Genomic DNA, 25,013 nt, shown 5'->3' with positions numbered 1-25,013 from the left:
GAAATTACGATACCATGCAGGAGGCATAAGACTCTCTTTACTGAGATTAAGCACTCGTTAAGCCTCACAAGCACCGTCGAGGGCTGCCCCGTGCAAACACGCAGCAATCCCACAAACGTAGGCATATAATAAAATGTGCTACCTATCGCAAAACCTTGCAGCATTATATAAAAGTTAAACCATCACTACTGACTAAACATCCTTCTCACTCCCATGCAACTTGCAAAAACCCCCTCATTTGACAGCTCGTACTCACAGTGAAAAGACAGAAGCACCCTGTCAGATCATGACGTGCACGAGTCATGGTGACAGGCAGAGTAAAAATCAATTCCCCCCCGCAAATGACTGCTGTCTGTGATCAGTACCAGTCAGAGGTGCCAGGTGAAGGTCCTTTGAAAAATACAACCAGCTATTAAAAAGGAAATATGAAATGGTGTAGCTCCCCACGGGGCAAGGTGCCTTATACACTCTCATGTTCTCCTTTAATTAAAAGTGCAGCGGGACAAAGACTACAGCCCCCCCCCCATCCCAATAAGAACTGCTTTCTTCTCGAAAGATAGCGGTAAGATATACTGTTCTCAAGGCTGCCCCTGGCCCAATGGTGACCTTAAGCAGAATTTGATTTCAGTTTCATCACTTATCACACACTACTGTACAGACACACACACACACACACACACACACACACTATAGTGAAGTCAAACGGGCTGAGTACCATGTGATGGAGGGTACTTGGATAAATAAATCAAATAAAACCTTTGTGGTAATGAGCAGCTGTTTGCATTTTAAACCCTTCATTTGTTTCATGGCTGTTTTTCATCAAAGTAATTCAGCGCGTGCAAAAAAAAAAGAAGCTTCTCTAATTATATACTAATGGCTTCCTCATCATTCATGCCATGTATACAGTGTGTGACTCCAAGTGACAAACCCACGGATAATTATCCTCCGACTCCGCAGCCCTACGAAGCCTTTCAGCCCCTCGGTTCACTGTTAACTGTTACAGCGCACACATTTAACGCACTCAAGTCCCCCCAGTTCTCTGCAGCAGCAGCTGGCAGCTATTTTTACTGGGAAACTTTGAGAAGACCCACTGGACGCTGACTGTCTCAGAAGACAACTTGAGGACGAGCAGCTAACGCTCATTAGCTCGTAACACAACTGTAGCTTTGGACTAGCCGGCTGGCTAACACTAGCATGTGTACAGAAGATACTGAGACTGATTCATGTGCATCAGAATTATTGAATACATATTCAGCAAAAGTAGAAAGGGACCAAAACACAATTAAGAGGAAGATGAATATTGGACTTACATCCGCCAGGTGGTAAGAAGCGTCACTCCAAAGGAATGCTACAGTAGAGAAGCTGTTAGCGTACTGCACACTTTCTGCTATGCTAATGCAAAGTTCATGCTATGCTAATGTCCAGTAGCCGCTGAGCTAAAGCAAAGTAGCTTATATGCTAATGGCCGTAGCTGCTGGGCTAAAGCACAGTTGCAGCTAGGCTAATTTCCAGTAGCTGCTAGGCTGATGCAAAGTAGCTCCTAGGCTACAGTTCAGTAGCTGCTAGGCTAATGCACGGTAGCTGCTAGGCTACAGTTCAGTAGCTGCTAGGCTAATGCACAGTAGCAAGTAGCGAGTTATTTCGTGTCCAGAATTTCGGAAAAAAAAAAGTCCTACTAAGCTTGCAAATAAACAAAAACTTAATTAAAATAATAAAAAAACGCACCTGGCTAACATGAAATGCTAACATGCTATGCTCAGTTGCTAAGTTAGGGCTTTTCTAGTTCTATCAACCACCTTAAGCACTTTCTACTAAAAGCCACATTTCCCCATCCATTACAAATCCATACAACGCTACATATGCTGCAGTTCTATTCACACATTGGAACAGCACAATCAACTCAGTCAGGTTTAACTTCATTTAGCGGGGCTCATTTAATACTCATTTCTGTGAAAGGCATTGAATAAGGGATTATCTCATCCAAACTTAACTCACCTTATCCTATCTTATCTTGCCCAAGGACACTTCAGCAACCGAGCCAGGGCATCAAACCCATGACCTTCTGGTTAATGAAAGGACCCTCTTTACCTTTAGAGCCACAGTCGCCGGACTAACAGGCAGGTTGAAAGAGGTCGTGGGTCAAATTTAACAATATTCAGATCATAATTATATAATATAATTATACATTTCAAGCTGATGGGGTTACATAGGAAGCCCTACATGTCCTCATCTAACCTGCTTGTTATCCACAAGATGCCCTCCCAACCATGGTTCATGAGGGGAATACAGTCAGAAGTACCCGACTGATATCGCTATTTTAAACGTATCAAACGGAATGGAAACACTCCACAGTATTGTGCCTTTCACTGTTTTTGTTGTACTTTTGCACTTGTCTCTCTCTAACACTCCTTTTGAGAGACACTTAGTCTATTCATTTTGACTTGTTCCCATATTCTGCCTTCTCCTGCCATATAATTTAAAATTTAGTATATAATTTGAAAGTAGTGTGCACATCTTTCTGATGGCTGGTTGTTGTTTGCAGCCGAACAACTGCAGCTCCGAATTAGCATGTGCCAACAAACACACAATCACTTTTGTGTTTTCACAGCAGCGTAAGGAACAGCATGATGGTAACTAGATGCAGCACATTAAGCACATTAATTCCTCACACTGACATCCTGATGGTAACTTTTCCATGAACTCATGGATACAGAAAAAAAAAAATGTTCTCAGTTTTCCATGCAGTAAGACCCGGTGTGCATCCTGCAGACTGAAATACATGTATAAGAACTGAGGCGAGGGCCAGACATGTTGTGTCATCAGCTTTTATAGTTGTTTGTCTGTTCTTCACTCAGACTGGAAGGATCAACTTTTCCATTAGTGCAGCCTGTCTGAATGGTAAGAACTGGCCTATTCTTCTCTGCTTCTTTTCCTCATGAGCAGGGCTCCATTATCTCACCATCTCATCAAGCTGTTTAATGAGGAGTTAAATTAGGATTCCACTCTTTTCCACTGTGTGTACTTTTAGGGTATGCTCAATCACTCGATGTTACACAAAGGGCTTCATAGAATACAATCAATAAAAAACGATAAAGAACAGCACCCCCCCACCACCTCCATCCATGCACAGAGCAAGACAATCATAACAGGAACTGAGTAAATACTGCTACCACTACTATGACTAAGCAATGAGAAAACTAGGAAGAACGTTAAATCCATTTAGCAAGAAGACCAAAAACCTTTTCCATAAAACCTCAGTCAACATAGAACAGTTATATATATGCATGTTTAAATATATTTGACGAATTGCCCTTTCAAGATTTACTGCTAGGTTACAAATTGTGATCAACTAATTCCTAACCCTATGACATGTTACAAAAAATTAGCCTTGGCAATTTTTGGTTATTCATTTAAACACAATCGAGTGAAATACAAGCAATGCACGAGATTTAGAAAGACAGAGAATCACACAAATTATAAAATTGAGTTCAAAAGGGCAAAACCTTTCCATGATTTTCTTTTGAGAAAATTCATGACATGAACTACGGAAAGGTTTCTATTCTGAGTGAGTGGGCTTGGAATGACCCTTTTGAGAATTGAAAAGCAAACATATGCAAAATAATACAATGATAATAATAATAATAAAATATTTGCAAAGGAAATACTGTAAATTTGTTTCTTCCTCCACTTTAATTTAAGGGGTTTTACATCAGTGGGTGGTAACAACTGCCACATAAAAATAAAACGTTATTTACTTAATTACAGAATGTTTGGTTTCCTTTGTGCACAGGCAGTCTCGATGCTGCATGTCTTTTTTATCTCTTTTCATTAATACCAACCCTCGGGCACAATCAGAAGACAGGTATTTTTAAGCCTGAAATATTTGTTTATTCTCAGTAACACGCAGTGGTTTAAAATGTACTACACAGTTTGAAGGTAAAACCAGAGCTGTTTTTGATTTTGACTCTGTCTGATCTTGTTTTTTGTTATATTGCAAAGTGGGTCAAATCTAAATCTGTTGTATTGTTGTGTTGTGTTTCATGTAGAACTACACACATGCTGCTTGTTCCTGTGTATAAGCAAGACATGACTCTTGTGATGAGTGTGTGGCTCAGGCAGCAATTTTCTGTCCAAACCCGACGGAGCCCCAGATAAAATGAGCTGAGCCCAACCTGAAGCGACAGGCATTCTGTTTTTTTGTCCGAACCTAACTGAGCCAAATGTTTTCCCTGATTACAAGCATGAGCAGCATAAAACATTAAGTAGATACCCCGGGCAACGTGACTGAACCCAACCCAAACTTCAAATATTTTTGTGAGAACCCTGTCATGGTCCCAACAGACTCGGCTCGGGTATTAACACTGTAGTTCTGAAAACAAGAGACAAATTAGACTTTTTAATTTAAATAAATATGTGTAATGAATTATATATGGTGTCCATTTCTCCATCTCTCTCCTTGGGTCCTCTGTGTAAATTAGCGCAGAATTAACAGTAAAAAATGTACTGCAGGCATGTCTCATTAACACAGTGTGAGTCATTATGATGTAAATTAAACTCATTTCATTTGGGGATTGATTATTGGAGGATACAGTATTTGTTCTGGGACGAACAGCGGTGGAGAGCTGCATCCAGGCGAGCAACAATTAACTGTCCTTTATTGTGCAAAGCAACTGTAAATGGTCTGGTGGCTGGGAAGCCAGATATGAAACAGCGTTTGATGTGCAATTTGTTGTCAACCTTCTCGTGAATGGTACAAACACAACACAGCACATGACATCAGAAGAGTCTACTGCTTGTAGTTTAACATGAAATTGCTTCTCATTAGATTATTAATTGGTTTATTGATAGCGCTCACTATATCCTGAAATATGGAGTTACATAAACACCGAAAACTGTATCATGTTGATTTTTTAATTATGAAAAAAATAATTAATAACAAGATGCCCAGCATGTGTCAGATCGAACATATCAATATTTAATCTACAGGCCAATCTCATGTTCGTATCCTAGTGATTTGTGGGGAAAACAACAACAACGAGGATGGAATGCTTAGGCTCCGGTTCCAGAGGAATACAGAGAAAGAGCAAAACAGGGATGAGCCTTAAACTGCGGCTCCACTCTTCAGAAAGTCATTAGGTCAGAAGTGTGGAGGATGGTCGACAAGGGGCCTTTAATAATGAAGAGCTTGTGTTCCACAGGGAAACACCGCCTGCAGCAGGCGCTCGCACTAAGGCGGCTATGGAAATGAAAGATTTTGAGGTGCAGAAAGGTCCCAGCATGCCTCTAAAGGAAAACGGGCCGGCTAACACTCCTTAAAGTGATAGCTGTGTGACTCGCTTGGCAGCCTTTTAATCTGAGACGGAATCAAAATGAAAATGTGAATACGAATAGCAATTCTACTAGCGAGCAAGTCATCAATTAAAACATATCAAACTATTTAAAGATTTACATCATGTGCACCAAAATAAGACAGAAATTAAAAAGCAAAGCGTGAAGTGGATGAGACCTTCGGCACTGGCAGACACACACCAGTGGAATTGGGCAAATCAAAATACATGGGCAGATGCAAATCCTCTTCCGGGACTTAACTGCTTTGAATGAACATCCAAATTTAGGTCTCAGTTGCAATTTATTGGAGAAGACTAGCGGCTCCACTGGCTGGTGCACATGCAGCTCACTGCATTCTCAAACAGCTCTATAGCCGGGCTCAGTTCATGTCACAGCGAGAGCGACAAAGCTTGACTATCAGGTGACACACTCATAAGCTCCTGTCATTCTCAAGCTGACCCTGTGCAATATGCTTCTTTTTTTTATCAAGCAATAAGAAAGCAACATCAGTCCTATTCCCCTCAGCCTCATATCTTTAACAATAAAAGCAGCGGCTTATCAAGGCATTAAGATCTGCAGAAGGGTAGTGTTATATTACCACCGTTCCACTTTCGGTCACCGGGGATCCACACATCCCACATTTGTTCTCCTACTTTCAACATATACTCTCAGCTTATAGCCTGTATAAAACATTAAATCCGAGACACAGATTTCTTTATATCTGTTCCAGACGATGTGGAACTGATCGGGATCATTAGTTTATGTGTACGGTAACAAGAGGCTGTAACCACGTAGTATTTGTACACCTACATAAAATATTAACGAGAACAGTGACTGCAAATCTGAATTTCAAGCAGTAAATCCCCAAATTCTAGGAAACTAGTGCAATGGACGTGCTTAACCTGCCTGGTTTGGGACAAGCTGTTTGCTTTGCCTGTGGTGATGCTAGTTGCAGTTTTCTCTCTGCAACTGTAAAAGTGACCTTCAGTAATTGAGCCAGTAAAGAAATGCTGCTGGAATCGGTCTCTGGAAGCCTGAAGCTGCACCACCGCTGCTGCACTAAGAGCTGTTGCCCTCTTTATTCAGAGCTCAGTGAAGCCTAACGAGTTCTCAGAACCTCGAACTGGACAATCCGGGGTTGTTATTGTGTTGCTTTTCTATTCAACAGGAATCAATATTGAAAATATCGCTATTCCGTATTGCACCGTATTCGACACTGCACTTCCTTGGGCCCTTAACAATACACATGCCCAGTGTGAAGGCGATGAGATGAAGGGGTTCTCGAGAACCGGATTACACTTGGGCCACACTGGGCCTCACTGATCGGCTGCATATCGCGAGCGTCTGTTGTTCACACAGGAAACACGTTTGCTGCATGCCTGCTGCGGAGCTGCTACGTGACGTTCCTGATAGGACCACTGTTCTTCCTACAATAAACTAGGTCTATGTAAATAACTAAATGCCAGGGCACTATGAATATGAAGCTTTCCTCTAATAAAAAAAAAAACCTTGTTAAATAAATGAATGAATTCAGTCAGAAAGAAACACTACAGTGCTTTTACTTTGAAACAGGTACAGGAACTATAGCAAATATTTATGTTTGTGACATTTTTCGACAGAGACAATTTCACTGTCTATTAGGACGAGGTAGATGCGCCCCTCACGCATTTCTATAAACTTCGTATAGAATCCTGAATGCCACTACTGCTGTTCACCTGTTTATTCAACTCAGTATGCAGAGCCACTTCTCATGGTTGACATCACTTATGTCAATGAGTCCCAGTTGCCGCTGCTACAGAGCACTGGTCGTCTGTTTATCCCAATTATATACCTATTTAACATTTAACAAAACGCATGGTAAGATGAACGCTTCTTGAGATGTGAGCCACAAACAGAGTTATTAGACAGATACCGCCGCCAGTATCGATTCCTTTTATCCAATCAGCCATCACCACAGCTCTGCGGTGCTATTCTTAGATGCCTATTTAACCAATGTGCACTTCTAACTTACGTCTGACAAGTTCCATTCCTGGCATACACATCCCCCTTGGACCTCCTCAGGGATACTGTAGCCAGGGAGATAAGCGACATGTCCTGTGTGAGGAGTGTCTCAGGTAGACAGCTGCTGCAGCCTGGCCCCTGATTGCTGTGTCAGGGAGCTCGGTGCACTCAGAAGAAAAAACACAGGCCGCCTCCGAATGTCTCCGCAGACGTCATTTTTCCGGAGCGCACATCAAAGCCGACGAGGGCGCAGCCATGTCTCGTCTTAACCGACTGTTACGAACGATGAATCAGAGCGCCGAGGTAAATTTGAGTCAGACACGCAGATGTCGGTTACTTGAACAAGACGAAGGTCGAGAGGGATGTATCTAAAAATGAGAGCTGTCATGTCCTGCTTGCTACAAATGATGATGACAGCGCTTTTTTTATTTATTTATTCTTGTTTATTTTTAGATATTTTTTTTTAATGTATTGCAGTTGCTTTTAAGAATTTTCACAGAATAAAAAAAAAAGACGCCTTGACACACCAGACAAGAAGACACTTGTCAACACAGCTAATCGGCTGCTTTGCTGAGCCGCCTCTCAGGAGAGGTCGCTCTGTTGTTGAAGCCACTTGTCAGGTGATTTCTGTCGCCGCATCAGAGATTAGGGGAAGAGTCACATAGCCAATTACTGTCATTACAATGTCTCACAACGTTTAGGCACGCTGTTTTTACAATCTCAGAGGTTAGTAACAGGAGGGAAACCGCTTTCAGAACAATCACCGCGCCATCAATTAAATTAAATGTTTTGTTAACATAGCACCGAACCACGACATAAATCACCTTTATGGCAACAATAATCCCCTCTGTCAGTACGGTATCTCAACATCATCATCAAACACTACTTTGGATTTTTCCTATTTGATTCTGAAGTGTTTGTGATTTATCCGCTAATAACCTGCAACGCTGATAAGAATTTAAATTTAGAATAGTCGTTAATCACAAATGTCAATATCTTTGTGTTTGGGACAAAACATTATCTTTGATTAAAATAGCCTGGGCTACAGGAAATTGTCACGGGAATGTTTCATTATTTCCCAACATATAACGGACTAAGCCATTTATCATTAATGAAGCAAAAAATCACTAGATCATCACATCGCACAGCTAGTGTGTGTTTTCAGGCTACATGGTGTACACTTTATTTATGTCGTTCAGTAAATTTCTGTTTAAATGTTTTCATAATGTCGACTATCTACTAATCTACTTCAAACTGAACAAAGACTGTGCCGTTCCACTTGGAGTGGAATTAACTTTGTGTGTTCTTTTGTTGTGTGTTTTAGGAACATGCATTGGCCTTGAACAAACTGTGCGTCGGCTCAGTACATTTTCTGTAGCTCTGACTGGAATAAAGTGACTCTAAATCAATGTTTGTAACACATAAAGGTTTGTTCAAACTCTTTATGTTGTGTTGTTGTGTTGTTTCTTATTTTCTGTTTTCTTACCTCTGCCAAAGAGGTTATGTTTACTTCAGCATTTGTTTGTTAGTTTGTTAGCAGAATTGGATGGATCACCAGGAAACTGGAAAGATGTGGTTTGGGTTGAGATATAACTGATAAACTGTTGGTGCAGACCGAGGACTTCCTTTTGTGAGATAGGAATTTTTTTCAATATTTTCCTTGATTTCTGAAAATATAATTTATAGATCTTAAGGAGAAAGTTCAGACATGTTTAGGGAACTGATCCAAATGAAATCCATGGGGAATTTAAACGTTGTTTCATAAGTACATGATTGGGATGTTACAAAGAACTTTACCATGCAGAATTAATTCAGGGTACTTTTCACTTTTTAATTAAAACGTTTGAGTACTTCCTGGACAACTGCATACAGTGACTGTTGAGCCTTGGCCTAGATTCTCTTTCGTGTAGGGTCATGATAAAGTCCATTACACTGTCAATACATCATAATTAATATGACAGTTAAAAAAAAATTCTTTCAGAGCTACAATGCCAGACAGTTCTCTCAAGTTTGTGTCTAATTACGATGCTTATCACTTTGCATTCCAGGTAAGCACAATCTACTTTCTCTTGCTCACGTCCTGATTAATGATAAAGTGACTCTCTAATGATCACAGCAGATGTGGTGTCTCTGCAGCTTGATGATTCCTTCAAGAGCTCCAACAATCAGAGTTGACAACAAAATAATCAAACATCAAACCTGTTTCTTCTTCAAACAGAACGTTTTTTTTTTTTTTTCCGGTGAAGGCTGTTTGTACATCAATGGGGGCGGGGGGGGGGGGGGGGGTTCAAAGTGTTACTTCACAGCCAAGGAATCACGGAACAACACCTATGTCACCAAACAGCCTTCCTGCAATCTGTTGTTTTGAACGCGTGCCCATGCTTATTGCACATCAACATAAACGTCACCTCGGCACGGAGGAGCAGATCATAAAGGCTTCATGTCTTTACAGCGTTACACTGCACTTTTCATCGCTTTCTTATTTCCATAAAATACCTTTAATAGTGCACGTCTGTGCTGCCTTCCTGTTCATTTGGCCCCACCCAACTTCACTAGAATTATGCCTCCACTAAAAGCTGCTAATTCCTTGGGCAGGGATGAAAAGAGAAGAGAGAGAGAGATGACAGGAGAAGCTCGACGAGAGAGTGCATATTCAAATAATAACCCTGCTCTGTGAATGATGAGACAACAACGTCAGACAACACAGTCGTCTACACACGAGTGGCCCAGCCAGACACACACCCGCCCGCACTTATTGGATCACATGAACTGAGGCAAACTTTTAATTTACGTAGTGTCTGTATGTTTATTTAAATTGTGTTTGGCAATGCTACACACAAAATGTCATCTCCCCTCTCGAGCTAAATACGCCTGAAAGCAGCCACACTCGATATAATTGCTGCTGTCATGAAGTGATTGCATTTGTTTGAAATGATCAACTCAGCCAGAGGCGGATCCAGCTGTGAGAGGGGAAAGAGGGGGCACGGGCTGAAACCTGATTGGCCCCTGAAATGCCCCCGTCCTGTCAGTAATCGTTTTCTATAATAAACATGTCACGTACTAATACAATAAAAGTGACAATTTGTTCCGTTGTTTTTTTGTTGTACGTTTTCTGAAGTACACAATGTGCTTAAACAACGAACAACACTAAACTCGCGGTTTAGCCGATAGATACAGAGACTCGCCAAGTTGAGCAGAATCCCCGCAAGACGATATTTCACATCGTCATCATCTCACCAGTGCTCCCAGTACACAGGATGTGGGTGGGTGCGGAGACATCAATCAGTCCTACGCTTTTGCTGAGTACTTTTAGTGAGGTCCCAATACAGCTGAGTCAACACGAGTCAAGCCCTAATCACCTCCTCCCTCTTCTCTCCTTCTCTTCTCCACCTTAACTAGTTGTAGCAAAACAGTGCCGACTATCAGAAACTGCCCCCAGCAGATCAACCCAGGATCAATTCAAATATAGAGCATTCAATTAAAGTAATTGTACAACGATTCTCACCATCACTTCTTCTTTATTCAGTATTTAGGGGGTGGAGACCAAGGTCAAGGTGCATTACCGCCATCTACTGTGTTAGTGTAAATACTGTAAAACCAGGTAGATCTGTGGATCGGATGGAGCAAGCCCCTGCTCCGTCTCCCTGTTCTAAAAACACCATCACCATTTCATTTCAAATATAGCCAATGATGTGTGGCTTCGAAACAGAGCCATAGAGCAAACAGCAAACAAGGGATGACTTAAATGTGCACCTTACTGAATCAGGAATCTGAGCATGGATGTTGGTCATATAATCAGCCCCTATATGTAAGTTGTGGCCCCTTTACGGCCCCTGGTTTACTCAAATCCCAGTCCAGCCACTGAGAGATGGTTGCAGCTGATCTACCTCCTTGGCTCTCACACAGCAGGGGTTCATTACATCTCGTCCTGACCCCAGGTTTTCATATCCAGCTGTCGTCTGATGATGACAGTGACTGTGAGCTGATATATCAGCGCTAGGCGAACACCATCCTGCTGCTTCACTTGTTAATTCTCTAAACAAATGGCTACCTCCTGCCGAGCCCAGTTCAATTTGCACCTATTGACTGCTTACCTTATCTCAAACCCCCCCTTCTACATTTGTCAGCAGGCATGCATGCATTCTCGCAAGAACACACACCTACACAGACTTTCCACACACATTTCTCCACAGACAGATTCATTGTCCATCTATTCAGTTCAGTTTTTTCATTTGAAATCCACTTTACTCGGGTCAATTTTCTCTATAAATATATGACAGAGATTTGGGAGTATAAATGTGAGCGGCTCCGAGTGGTTAGCACTGTCGTCTCCGCAGACGAGAGAGAAGCTCTGGCTGTTATTGTGTGAAGTCTGAATGCTTTCCCATACTCTCAAGTGGTTTGGGTTTCCTGCAAAGTCCATATATGTGCACCTGTGCTGATGGGATGACCCTAAACTGCGTAATCATCACTGTGTGAATATGTGCGCGTGTATGTGCTTGTGTGTGAGCATTGCGGAAAGGCTGTAACTAGTGTCTCTGTGAGTTTCTTTGTGATATATATGCTGATGAAAAAAATATATCAAATTGAATGATGAATCAACACACAACAGAAATATATAGATCGTTTTATGAACAATGAAACAATGAAGAAACTACTCACATCATGAAATACTTCATATTGCATAGTTGCATAGACGTCTGGACTAACTGATCCAATTAAAATGTAATTGTATTTCAAAGAAAACTCTGGACAGTGTACCTATCATCTCTACTGCGGTTTTGAGATTGGTATCAATGTCCTCCCATTTTCATATTACAAAAAGGTTTGTCCTGATTTCACTTTTCAATGTTCATCGTTTCCTCTGCTCAGTATACGTATTACCAGCCCCTGCAGACTACCTGTCCTGTGTTGCCTCTTGTTGGCAGGAAATGGTAATTTCACAGAAAATTGAATCAGTTTTAAAATGTAAAATAATTACTGGAAATCTTCCCCAGACTAATTGCGGGCTTTGTTTGGCTCTCTGGGCGACTTCTACCTTCAGAACTTAATGGAAATGAATCAGTTATATCACAGCTTAATAAAGGTATTCATGTAAAGGCCCGCAGAAAGAAAACATCAGATGAGACATTTTTAGAGAAAAATCACAAATCTTCAAAAAAGAGAGAACAAAAGTCAGCACTAAACTTCAGTTGTTGACATGTACAAGGCCAAAGAGGCAATCACAGGGATGCTCTCTCCAGGAGAAGCTTATTAAATCTCAGTAAGACCATATAGTGGGGCCCTTGTTTCTCTTTGGTTCTGTTCTTGGCAAGGGGCTGTCTCAGGAACAAGTGGCCGTTATCATGCGGAGAGCACTGAGAGATACCTGCAACAGTCAACATGTTTGAGGCCCAAGTGCTTAATCTCTGGTCTCTGCTCCAGAGCAGTGAAGCACATCACCGCAGCGAAGAGGGAGAAACTTCACACATTTCAAATCAGCCGAAACCAGAAAAGGGAACGGGGGGGGAGAAAAACCACATAGCATGAGCGTGACGCTTTAATCGTATCAAAGACTTCTACAAACAAACATGGGTGAACTGTGATTGATGGGAACACAGTTAATAGGACTCCCGATCCAACAGTGTGTGAGAGGGGCGGGCGGGCGGCGGGGGGGGGAACGGAGATCAATAGCAGCTCGGAAGCATGTTAGGGAGACATTCAGGATCAGATTGATGACAGCTGGTGGTGATGTATTTGGCAATCTAATTTTAACACAAAGTTACTCAGTGATGGTGCGAGCACAAGACTGAACTCAATCCTCCTGGGCCCGGCAGCATCACAGCTGCCGAGAGTGAATTGTGTTCCTGCTGCAGGTGGAGGAGGTACAGGGGCAGCGGCGCAGCTCTCTCTCTGACTTTCTGTTTCGTGCACTTTGCCATCAAAGTGCATTAAATTATTCATCCTCAGTGGCAATCTCACAAATATTTTAGGCCCTAAAACCTCTTTTAGTGCACTGTCAGGCTTGGACATAGAGTGCACATTGACTGACTCCCCCAAATTGATATTGAGCGAATCGGACTGTCAGATGTTCTTAGCGCGCCCCTGCAATTCATAGCGGTTGACAATGAATTGGCTGCACAGTAGATGTTAGCCACTCATTGCTCTGCACACACAGGAATAGAAATGATGCCAATAATTTCCCGTTCTAACCTCTGGACCACAGTGAGCGGAGCCAGGGAAGGCAGCCACAACACAAACAGGGCACGTGCACAATTTTTTACAGAGGCCTAATTTGTGCGTGTTGGGCGTGTGTACATAGCATCCTTCATGATCTGCATGTGCGACAGAAGGTTTAGTTTGCCACGGAGTAAACCAAGGACGCCTTGTGTGCCTCTTGTTAAACATCTTACACAATACAATGCCCTGCATCTTTTCCAAAGATCGTTTCATTCTGTGTATTTATCTTCTGTTCAATGGCCGAAATATATTTCCGCTCTTTAAAAGGCAATGGGCTGTGAGGATGACTGAAAGGCAAGAGGCGTATAGTTCTGTGGTTAGCTGTTAATGCATAAGCATTTCATCCTTAAATCCATAAAAAGGATATTACGGATGATTGCAGAGTTATACGTTAAAACGAAACACGTTGACGGCTCAATGTTCCCTAATTACCCCGTGCACCAATTTCTCTCTTAAGAAGGACACGGCACACCATCACCAACTGGCCGCGGGTTTGTCTTGCTGAATGAAGCTCGTTGGGGGACGGATGAATCCCTCCCCTGTTCTGGTTTTCCGAGCCAAGTCTGCATGACGGGGCGCTGAGCCCTCGGTCCGTGCCAGGTGGCAGCTGGGAGAGAGAGTCCCCGGCCAGGCTTCAGCAGCCCTCACTCTGGTCCTCTGGCCACCACCGTTGCCACTCGGGGCTTGACACCAGCACTCCTGACCCGCTGATTGGTCACGGTCCGCTGGCAATATCCAGTTCGCCTGAGGAACTGCCTTTTGTCCGCACTGTATTTGGTCAGCCAATCATTTCAGATGTGCCCCTCCACTCAGGGAATCGCCCTTGTGAAAACCGTGCCTCTTCTTTTTTACTCCTGTGGAATTTCATCGAGCTGGTCATATTCAATCACAAAGTAGGGGCTGCTGCACGAGCAGAGCATCCATCTCCACTCTATTCTCCTAAATTAAATTCTGCTGCGCCTGGTATGGACACAAGCAGGTAAAGCTCTCTGCTCGCGAAAAGTGATGAATCGAGTCTTTAAGTATCAGTCGGCAAGATGCTTAGCTCATTCAAGCTCAAACATTGACCAGGGGATTGTCAATTTGATACTTGGAGACGAGTGCGGGGAGAAATACAACACCTTTTTCAAACAACAATGAGAAATCTGTTTGTGCAGGGTGGACTGACCCCCCCCCGAAAAGATGGCCACCTCTGAAACACCTAACACGCGTACTGGAACAGACAGCCACCTTAACTCTATTTAAATGTACTTTATCATTTTAGCTTTGACCACTTGTCCGTGTCATATGTCATTCTGAGACTTATATATAGAGCAATGGAGTAGCACCTACACGAAACTGATTTAGGTCAGCCTGCAGCCTGCCAAGCATTCAGCTAATCAATCAAAGTAGTGCCGTCCTTTCGGCACTGATACAAACCAGACACCACAGACAGAACAGACCAGGCCAGTCAAGTGAAAGGTTGAATTGTTAAACCGTTAAGAAAATCTTCAAAATCTGAACAATCCTCTTCAACAGCCGTTGCAACTCAACCACTGACGGGAAAAAGCTATTTTGGTATTTAGGTGAAAGATTGAGGTGTACACCACGAGCACTCCTCAACCAACCGGTCAAAAGCTAAAGAAAGAAAGAGAGGGCTGCAGGTTCAAGCCTCGTAGCTAAGAGCAATCACTGTCATCTTCAAACCACGGATCCACCGCCGCCGCACAGAGCGTCTGCACGATGCACGGGACATCTCCTCAGGGTGCCGCCTCCATCAGCCTCACTGTTCCCCCCTTTCAAACTGACAGACAGACTTTTAGCCTGAGACAGAGACTCGTTGGCTCCTTCGAGACACTTCCACAGAGATGTTCGCTCAGCTCAGGCCGTGCTTTTCACACCTAGCTGCATGCTAACTGGAAGTGTTACCATCAAGACACAGGTCTGTTTCAGCTGAAGGTTTCGCTTGACTAGAGGTTTTTCTTGTTCGCACGGCACTTTACATTAAACAAATATCTCTATCACATTAAAATTAGCGAGTATACATCCTTTAAATTTTCTTTCTTTGTCCCTGGTGAGGCATGTTCGACATCACAGAAGTGCAGAAAACTGAGAAGCTCTCTAACCCACTGCCTTGCCAGCGTTGCAGTTTGCACGATATGAAGCAAAAACACTGATTTAAAAAGAAACTGTGAAATGTTCATGGGTAGTTAAGCTCCAAGGCTGGAAATTCTATGCACGTACTACCATCATGCAGGTAAAGATACAGTGACAGCAGCTCCACTGCCAAAATAATGAGGATGAAGAAACTGGAATGCAGATTGTATCCATCCCCATTGGGGACAAAATTCAGATGATAGCGGGTGTTAGTGGCTTTTTTGACTATTAGAAAAGGGGCTCTATATTTTGTGTTTTCAAATTGCTCTCAATCTCATCCATCACCCATTAAGACCTCATACTCTACTAATACAGTTGCCCTTAAAAGACCAATTTTCATTAGCATATTTGGCCATAAAACACTCTTTACTCCATTAATAATGTACCTACATATTTTGTTAATCCAGCAGTCATTCCAGTGCACGGCTCAGCCCAGCCACTGGGTTCAAGTCCAGCAGCAGGAGTGAATCTAAGTAAAAATAATTACTGATTCATTATTCACTTTTTAAATTATGTATTAGTTTGGAAAAAATTTAATATGAAACCCCGTGACACTCACATAATTAAGTCTGCCCGGAACATCAACACAAATAGATCATGTGGGTCACAAACGTTGCTCCTCCTCCCATCGGTAATCAATGCTGCGAGTCAATTTGCAGCCAATGGCTTTCGCAACCTGAGAAAATCCATCACTGATTCAATTCAGGCCCATTAAGACCGCGAGGGGGTGATATTAGAGGTGACACTATCAAAATCCAGCGGCTTCATGCAATAACTTTGTTGTACAGGAGGGTTGAGCTGCAACCGAACTGAAGCGAGACGGGCGGGGGCCGGTTTCACAGCTGCACTCCGGTAGCTCCAGGCCATTCTTCACCTCTGCCCTGATATAGATCTAAGAGCACAATGGCGGCAACATTTAGCTGACATCACCGGATGAACGTGTCAGCTGCTTTAATGTCCTTTCAGGGCTTATAGAAGACCATTCTGCAAAAGTGCTGTCCACGCACATATGCTTCCCATAAAACTTGTGATGACTTGTATGATGTCTAAAGTAGTTAAAGTAAACACTGAGGTTTGGTAGAACTGCATTTATTTAGTTTATAATCATATATGTATAAACTGAAGCTGACCTTCACCGCATGTGAAGAGCTGAGTCGCTGTTCTGATGACACGTCTGGTTTTAAGCCAAAACACACTTGGGAAGCAACACTCAATAAAGAAGAAAGCACCTGAAGTACAGTTCATGTGACCCTGATGCCAATAAAAACAGCAGGCAGGGCCCCGCTCCACAGGTTTCCCACCGCTGAGTTCTAATTCCAGCGCTGACTGCATCAACTTCCACTCAGACCACCCTCCCTCCCTTCATCCTGTCTCCCCCCCCACCCCGCGTTCACCTCGTCTACTCCCGCCAAACCAGCTCTGACTCGAATCTCCACGTGGTTTCTTCAATCAGCAGGTTAAAGACAGAGCAGCTGGGCCACCTTCCGTCCCGAGGATCACCTTTTTGCTGATGTGGGCACATTCGCCGGCCGGTCGGGAAAAAAAGGACGCGGGCAGAAAATTGAGCTACAAAGGAGAGCCGTGCCGCTGCCGAGCTCGTTCTCTGTTGATACCTTCCAGAAAAAGACGTAAAACAGCTATGAAAACAGAATTCCGTCCAACCTTTGAAGGTCAACCATTAGTCACTACCCATGATTCTCCTGTAAAAACAACATCCTGATCTTCATAGAACAACAACCTCGGTGCTGAGTGTCTCAGAATGAACCGGCTGGAAAAACAGGAGTATGAATGTTTGGGTTAAGTGTAATGAAAGACGAGTGATTTACATAAACTCCATTTGGTTGCAATGTATCATGTCCAGCTGCTATTAAGTGACCAATTTCCTGCTTCCAAGCTATCTATTAAATGAGTAAGGACACAATGATGACATTAAGTGGGATGAACATTTACTTAACTCTGCAGCTTGAGGGAAGGAGAGTTATAGATAGTCACTGTGGAGACGTCTCAGATTATTAATGCCCAAATCCCTCAATTTTAGCATGAAGCCCGTTGCTGTGTCACAACTGTCTGGCTTTGATAACATCGTGACTCAACGGAATCAGGACTAGTTTAACAAGTTAGGGACTAAGAAATATAAATCATTACTATTAGTTCTACTGCTAGTCTTCATGGATGTGGGAGGACTGGTACGTATTAAAAATAGGAATAAATCTGTTTTTAAATAACTGACCCACAGGACATATCAATGCATCGTGGACTGAAATACCCTGGATTTAGTCCCTTTATGTTCCAAGAACACTGGATCCTACATTTCCCACAATGCCACTGGATTTGTTTTTAAATAATTGCATAAATCAAAAAGTCAAAGTCTAAGTAGATACGAGTTATTTTTGGCCTTTAGCACTTTAACAACTCTTTTTCCAGGTTGAGTTGTACTCGTGGTGACCCGTGTCTCTTCAAATGTTCTGTATGTGAAAGGTCAACGTCCTCACTGTGCTTTGTTATTCTACTGAGCTAAATAGTTATAAAACAATGAAATAAAAATAAAAAAAATCACTTCAACATCAACTTAAATCACTGATGAAAGTGCAACATTTTTAAAATCTGTGTTGAATTGAAAATTTGTTCTAATATTGATGAATCTCCTAAACATTCGTAGTTTGGTTACATTGTCATTTAACCTTGAAATGTACTTTTTTGAAGTAAAGAAAACTCATTAGAAATCGTTGTATACTGCTAATGACTTTTTTGTAAATGTAAAGGCAGCCATTACAATAAAGCAAACCTATAGACGTATGGCAGATATAGCACAGAGACACTGAATGACTTTGTGCAGGTTCCCTGTGCTGGACTCTAACACACTTGTACAGAACCACTTAAATACACTTCACCCACATTATCTCACTATCTTATTCAATTAGCTCCCGAGGGCAGCCTCCGATGCATTAGTGCACGGACCTATCTGTGTCCCCCACTATACCATCGTCTTTTAAATGAGGTGTACGTTTCAAACAACCTTGAGCTGTTCCTACTGGATGATGCTTATCTGGCACTGATGTCGCTTCCTGAGACCAAGGGTATTTTCATTTTCAAAAATAAACAGGCAGCCCAGGCGGCGACGGGCTGAAACCTCTCGCCGCCTGTCAATTCTGTCACATCAGCAGAGTGCGCTGCCGTGCACGCCGGCCTCGGCCAGGTCAAGCTCGCTCAATGTGGGATGGACACGAGCGATAAGGAAAACAGCGGAGACATTTCAAAAACAGACAATCCCCTTCTATGAATGGAGCTCTGGAAAGGCTTCAGAGTCGTGCAGAGCAAACCACAGCCTCACTACTTGGCATTCAACGGTATAACGCCCGCTACCACAAAGCAAATTAATTTCAAACTAATTACGCTAACAACCAGCTTTGGTGTTGGAAGAAATAAGAAATGCTATTATCATTACTGTCCAATTAGAGCGAGCCATGAGAGCTTTCATTTATTATCAGTTCGTAGCAGAGGGGGCAGGACAGAATCGAAATGAGCTGAGATACATCTACTTTAAGATCTGTGTGTGTGTGCGTGTGCATGTGCGTGTGTGTGCGTGTGTGTGTTTGCATGTGTGTGTGGGTGTGTTCGTGCGTGTGTGTCATCCTAACTCTTCAAGACATGAACAGTTTTAATGTTGCTCAAGTAGCCCAGAGGAGACAATCTGACAGGACACAATTCCTCACTTTGAGTCAAGCTACACTAATAAAGCTCAGTCCAGCAATGCTGACAAACACAAACTCCTAAAGTACCCCCCCAGACACACACACACACACACACACACACACACCAGCTCTCAGAGAGTGGACTCGGGGTAGTTCAAAACACAAATTCATCTTTTCATTTCATGCACACAGAGAGGTAAAGAGTGCTCTTCGTGCCTGCAGTGTGATTGCCAGGGCACACTCCAGGACACTGTGTTGTGAGGGGAGGTGGAGGGGTGGCGGCGGAGGGGGAGTTATTTGGTGACATTTGGGATGATGTCACAACAAGCCGAGCAGTCACTGCTCTGTATGCTGAGGGGAATTAAAAAGTGGGGAGGGGGGGTGACATCTAGGCATGCAATACTTGGATACATATTCCACAGGAGTATGTATTTCTTCTACATCCTACTGCTTGTGGGACCGACACATGTAATTCTGCATGTGTGTGTATGCAAGTGGAGCGAATTAAAAATATGGGATGTTTAATTCCAAGCATGAGGGAAACTATATTGAGCAAGAATTCATATTTTATTGTAAGCAAGTATCCCCACAGTTTTGTCCTAAACATTATATTAAGGGATTCCATCTGGTTATAGAACTGTGATACTTTCAACAATGTTGCCATCTAGGAAATGAAATGAGCTCTATGAATGTAAAAGGATTGATTAACCTTCATGATCTCCACATGCATGTTCCATAAAGACAGGCAGCGGCGAAGGTTCCGTAATTATGATCGAGATAAGAAATTCAGACATGCAACAATCAATAGGCGGCTCAACAATGAGTTCCCCGACGTCCACACACACGCGCACACACAGAGACACACACACACGCACACTCTCTCTCCATCAATCGCGTCGTTGTAACAATGAGCGATCCACGGCGGTGATGCACTGAGCCACAGAAGCCACTTTGGCACAGGGAGGTTTTCACCTGCTGCACCGCGGGATGTCGCCGCTATTTACGCGGCTGCTGAATCTCCCTGAATCTCTCTCTCCTGGTTCCCAACAAGCCTCGAGACTGGTCCCTGAAAACACCCAGCAGGATCTCTGATGAATGCACAGAGCAAGTTCACAGACTTATTATATAGGGAAGGGAGGGCAGGAGAGAGGGGGGGCATCGTTGTTTGTGATTTATCAGCCAGGACGCAAATAATCCAACATTTCTAACAGCCCCTGAATGATGATGGCAACAACCACACACAAAAAAAGATGCAAGCGTCCCACGGAATTAAATCAGGATCAACTCTTTAGCATCCGTGAACCTCCCCAGATGGGAACAGGAGGTTTGCGTCCAGCAGCCGCACAACATTCTGCGCCCCTGGTACCACGCCGCCGCGCCGGGAGGACGGCCCATCGTGCCAAGTTTCCCCCGGACTGCGCATTCCCGAACGGCCCCGGTTCCTCCTTACCTTTCTCCTCGTCCGACAGCGTCGAGGGCTCGGCGCACGGAAATAATCCCGAGAACAGGGCTAGGAAGGCGAGCAGGAAAAATTCGGACATGATTTCGGAGAGCGGGCTGCGAGCAGCCACGGTGCTTCTCCCGGTCCTCGCTCCTCGCTCCTGGTCCGGGTCCGGTCTGCCCCTCCACCACTACCGCCGCCGCCGCCAGCAGCACTAGCACCGGGGTTGCCGTGCGCCGTGAATCGGGTGATGTCCAGTGGAACCAGTGCGCAGAGCCGTGCAGCGCTCCCCCGGCTCCCCCGACACATGCACACGCACCGCCGCTCCGCACACAGCGAGCAGTCGCACCGGAGACAGCAGCGGCGGAGAGAGGGATGGAGCGAGTGTGGCAGAGGCGCAGAGGGAAGGCGGGGTGGGAGTGTGGATGGAGGAGAAAGAATGAGTACGTTCCCTGTCTTCCCTCAATGATTAAATGCCGCCGAGGTGGCGCAGCTCTTCTGAAAGGTTAGCTGTACAGTCAGAGGAGTGGGTGTCAGGCTGCGGGCTGAGGTCCTGTGGGGGGGTGGGGGGTGGGGGGGAGTTTCAGAGGAGGGTCCTCAAAGAAAGAAAGAAAGAAAGAAAGTCTGATGATGGAGAATGAGTAATCTCAGGTCTGACTATTGTCTCCAGCACATTCAATGAATCGAAATAGACAAAAAACCACACACATCCTGCGGGATGGAGGCAGCAGCGGGAGAATCGAGCCACTGATCAGACCGTGAATCTGAGAATCTGAGACATTAGAAGCTGCAGACACTTCACTCTCAAGGACACGTCAGAGCGTCACTCACTGGGACTGGACCGCAGAGATGACACCACAGACTGGTTTAGCATAGATCCTATTCTGCAGGGAAACCAGACTACATGACACTAATCTAATTCAGAAATACAGAGAGTGACACGGTTCCTGGTATGTGTGAAGTGACACACATGAAGTCAGCTATTATTTGTAGTTTTTTTGATGACATCCATTTGGGTCAATAAGTTGCTGGCTTTCAAGACACGTGTGTGTGTGTGGATGTTTTCCGCCAGAGCAAGAGAAATGAACTTGACCCCCCCCCTGTAGGACTTAGCAGATGTTTGCTTAACAGATGTTGGCCACTGAGATAAACGGTCCTTTGGTGGGCGCTGCAGTCTGGTTCTTCCTCTCTTCTCAGGAATCGGCTGGTTTTAATGGGAGAAGAATGAAGTGCCGTCGATCCCGGCTGACGTGCTACTGAATCTTGCATGAACTGTTTATTGAGAACACAAGTTCAAAGTGTATGTGCACAATGCTTCTACACAACGCTCCTGCATGTTGAGTCATGAAATACAAATTCATTTCTAGTTCAAATGGTTCACCAGAGTATCAAAAACTACAATGACGCACAATACATCATCATGACACATTACAGGAGAACTCAAAGGTAAATGTACCCATAGTGCGGGTATTTTACCAGTAAAGAATCACTCTTTTCCCAACATAGCTTTTGAATTGGGACAGAAAGACGGTAGTTATAACGAAATGAGTTATTGAACTATGTGGGTTCCTTGCAGTACGTCTCTTATCTCATTTCATCAAGGCTGATTGTGGTCCCCACACTGTTAATTACACCAGCCTTAACACTCATGTCTGCCATTCCCAGTCCAGAACTCACCTGTGAAACTGGTTTCATTGCCTTTTTTTGGACATTTCCCTGCACTGGAAATCTCTTGGATTGTCTCGATATCACTGTTGTTCGTGGGTGAAAGGCTTTGCTCTGTTCTGTGGACTGTTCCTCATGTCTGCCGGGGAACTGGCCGACGTTAGAGGAGTCTCCTGCATTTTGTTTTCTGTTATTTTCAGTGGATGTTGCCTCTGAGCGAGACAGTGGGAGAACTTCAGAGAAGCAGGACGGCATCGCACTGCACAGGAGCCGTAGGAGAAGAAAGCGAGATCATTCAAAATGATCTGAACAGTAGTGACTGAAGCCAAATGCATGAGGTGCATTGTTTTTTACTGGAGGAGTTCGACGGTAGAAGCTTATTGGCTTGTACTCATATACTGTGGTAATGTGCAGATACTCCCAGTAGACTCAGAGATTGACTGCAAACAAATGCAAATGTGCTATGTCCGTGCGGTGAGGGTTCACGACCTTGGAATCAGCAGTTGCCCCGAATCATCTTTGGCCTAAGAAAACATTAAATATATACAAATCCTACAAGGTACTTTTCATATCCGAGAGAAATGAGGCCTCAGTGTTTACACTCGACTACAGCGAAGACAAGAAGAGGAAAAAGAAAAATCCTTGCTGCTCTCTCTTCTGGACCGGTGAGGGATCTCAGAGGTAAAAGCCAAGTAAATGGCAACGAGCAGTTTTGTAAAGACTTCTCCCGCAGCCGACCGCCTCGCCAGGATCCAAGCTAGAACCCTCGATAAGCACTCCCTCAACCTTAAGGATGGTTCGCCATCTCCTTTCATTCACCACTTGTTGTGCAATGCTTTTAGCGATGAGAATGGAGCGACTGCAAATAAAAGATCCGGTGCTAATAGGTGACGTCTGGCGCTAATGAAGTCAGTGAGCACGGCCTCTGTTAACACCCGTCTCTGAAGCTCATGGCAGACAGAAATTAAACAGCTAGATCCCTCTCAGCTTATCCACGTATCCTGTTTTAAATGTGGCTTTCTAAAACACACGTGATACCGCGACACGTTTATGATCCGCTGAGGAACCGAGCTGTTAGCGACACGCACATTCGAGGAGCCGTGTCCTGTCACCCTGACGTGAATTCATTAAGCGAAACATTGTTTAAGGTGACGGGGAAAAAAAAACGTTTCCTGGATGAGGTGGCAACTGTCATCCAGAACAGTGTGTCATGTTTTATTATTGACTTGTCGCAGAGAAATGAGAAAGTCCAAGTCTTCAAGGATATTTTCTTCACAGACTATCTGCTATTTCTCCGTGCCAGGTTTGCACAGTTTTCTTTCTCTCAAAAAAAAAAGAAGAATAATTTCGTGAGGCTTTCTTTCCTCTGAATAGAGCGAGCAGACAGCACTTTTCCACGGCAATCATAGAGGCAGGATTGTGATTGAAATGCTCCCAACTTTTTCCTGACCGCTGTGCAGAGCTCTACTTAATGTACATCCTTGATGGCTGGAGCTGTGAGAGCTGTCAATGCCGGGTGTCCTTATCTTTTCACCTTAACCCTTAATTAGAAAAAGAAAAAAGTCCTCCCCCTCTACACAATCGCCTCAGCTTCGATTCAACACCCTTCGGGGTAAATCTGAGTGTTGCTGTGCACAAAGAAGCCAAGAACCTGTCAATAAAAGTAACGCTCACCGCAGTCCGGCACAGACCTTGCTTCAGTGCAGATGAGTCAGAGGGAATCAGGAGACAGGGGCAGTCGCTGAATGGCAGAGGCTAGGGCCGCCTAATAGGCCGCTCATGCATCGCGTGTCACTCACTTGCGGTGCAGGTCCTGACGTGCAGGAACGGATGGGTCCTGCCCCCCCCCCCCCCCCCTGTTGAGAGGACAGAGCGGTTGCACGGCGCATGCCCCCGTGTTACCTCAGGGTCAAACTGGATCTGTGTGCAGTGACGCTCTGCGGGTCACGCTCTGCCCTCGGACCTCCTCCCGCTGACTGACATGATGACTGCTGCTCGGCATGCTACTTCTTACACAGCATTTGGCCGCACTGAGATACCCCCGCTTCAGATGGCAGTGCCATCCTCTAAACTTAGCAGCAGCCATTGACTCTGTTTGACCCTGTCATAGTCGCAGGCTCATTATCAGGCTAACAACACCGATGCTTGTGGTTCTTCACCCCAGCCTAAAGCCTCAGCACTCTTTCCAGCAGCGCTAGCACTAGATGCCTGCTCGGAGGTAAAAACGCACTTCTAGAAAATGAAGAATGAGCAGAGATCGGCCGACCAATCTGCTCTGAGGTCCATGTTTTGTTTCTTTTGACAGTTATTATCCTGAAATAAGGGATGGCATCAGATGGAGAGCAGAGCCGTCTTGTTTTTCGAAAGGTGAGCACGGTTCTCCGCCGGGGCCATAATGTGATGAGGACCCGCGGGGGCTCCTCCGGGGTCTCAGTGCTTGTTAATCAAGCAGTGGGATGACAGGCCCTTTTGCTGCATGAATCACTGCACTCTGCACGAAAGTGACTTGCATTTTTTGGGAGGGGTGAGTT

The 25,013-nt window shown here is 44.2% G+C and overlaps 1 protein-coding gene across 1 annotated transcript in view; it reads right to left on the bottom strand.

The window, feature by feature from the left end:
• Window positions 1-20,917, bottom strand: part of lrp1bb (low density lipoprotein receptor-related protein 1Bb) — a 230,197-nt gene extending 209,280 nt beyond the window's left edge. The window contains exon 1 of the mRNA XM_062402272.1: window positions 20,827-20,917. Coding sequence (XP_062258256.1) covers window positions 20,827-20,917 — 91 coding nt within the window. The remainder of the gene's footprint in view (window positions 1-20,826) is intronic.
• Window positions 20,918-25,013: the final 4,096 nt, after the last annotated feature.

Source organism: Platichthys flesus, chromosome 13, assembly GCF_949316205.1.
Source record: "Platichthys flesus chromosome 13, fPlaFle2.1, whole genome shotgun sequence".
NCBI classification, from domain to species: Eukaryota; Metazoa; Chordata; class Actinopteri; order Pleuronectiformes; family Pleuronectidae; genus Platichthys; species Platichthys flesus.
This window is presented reverse-complemented; position numbering and strand designations above follow the sequence as displayed.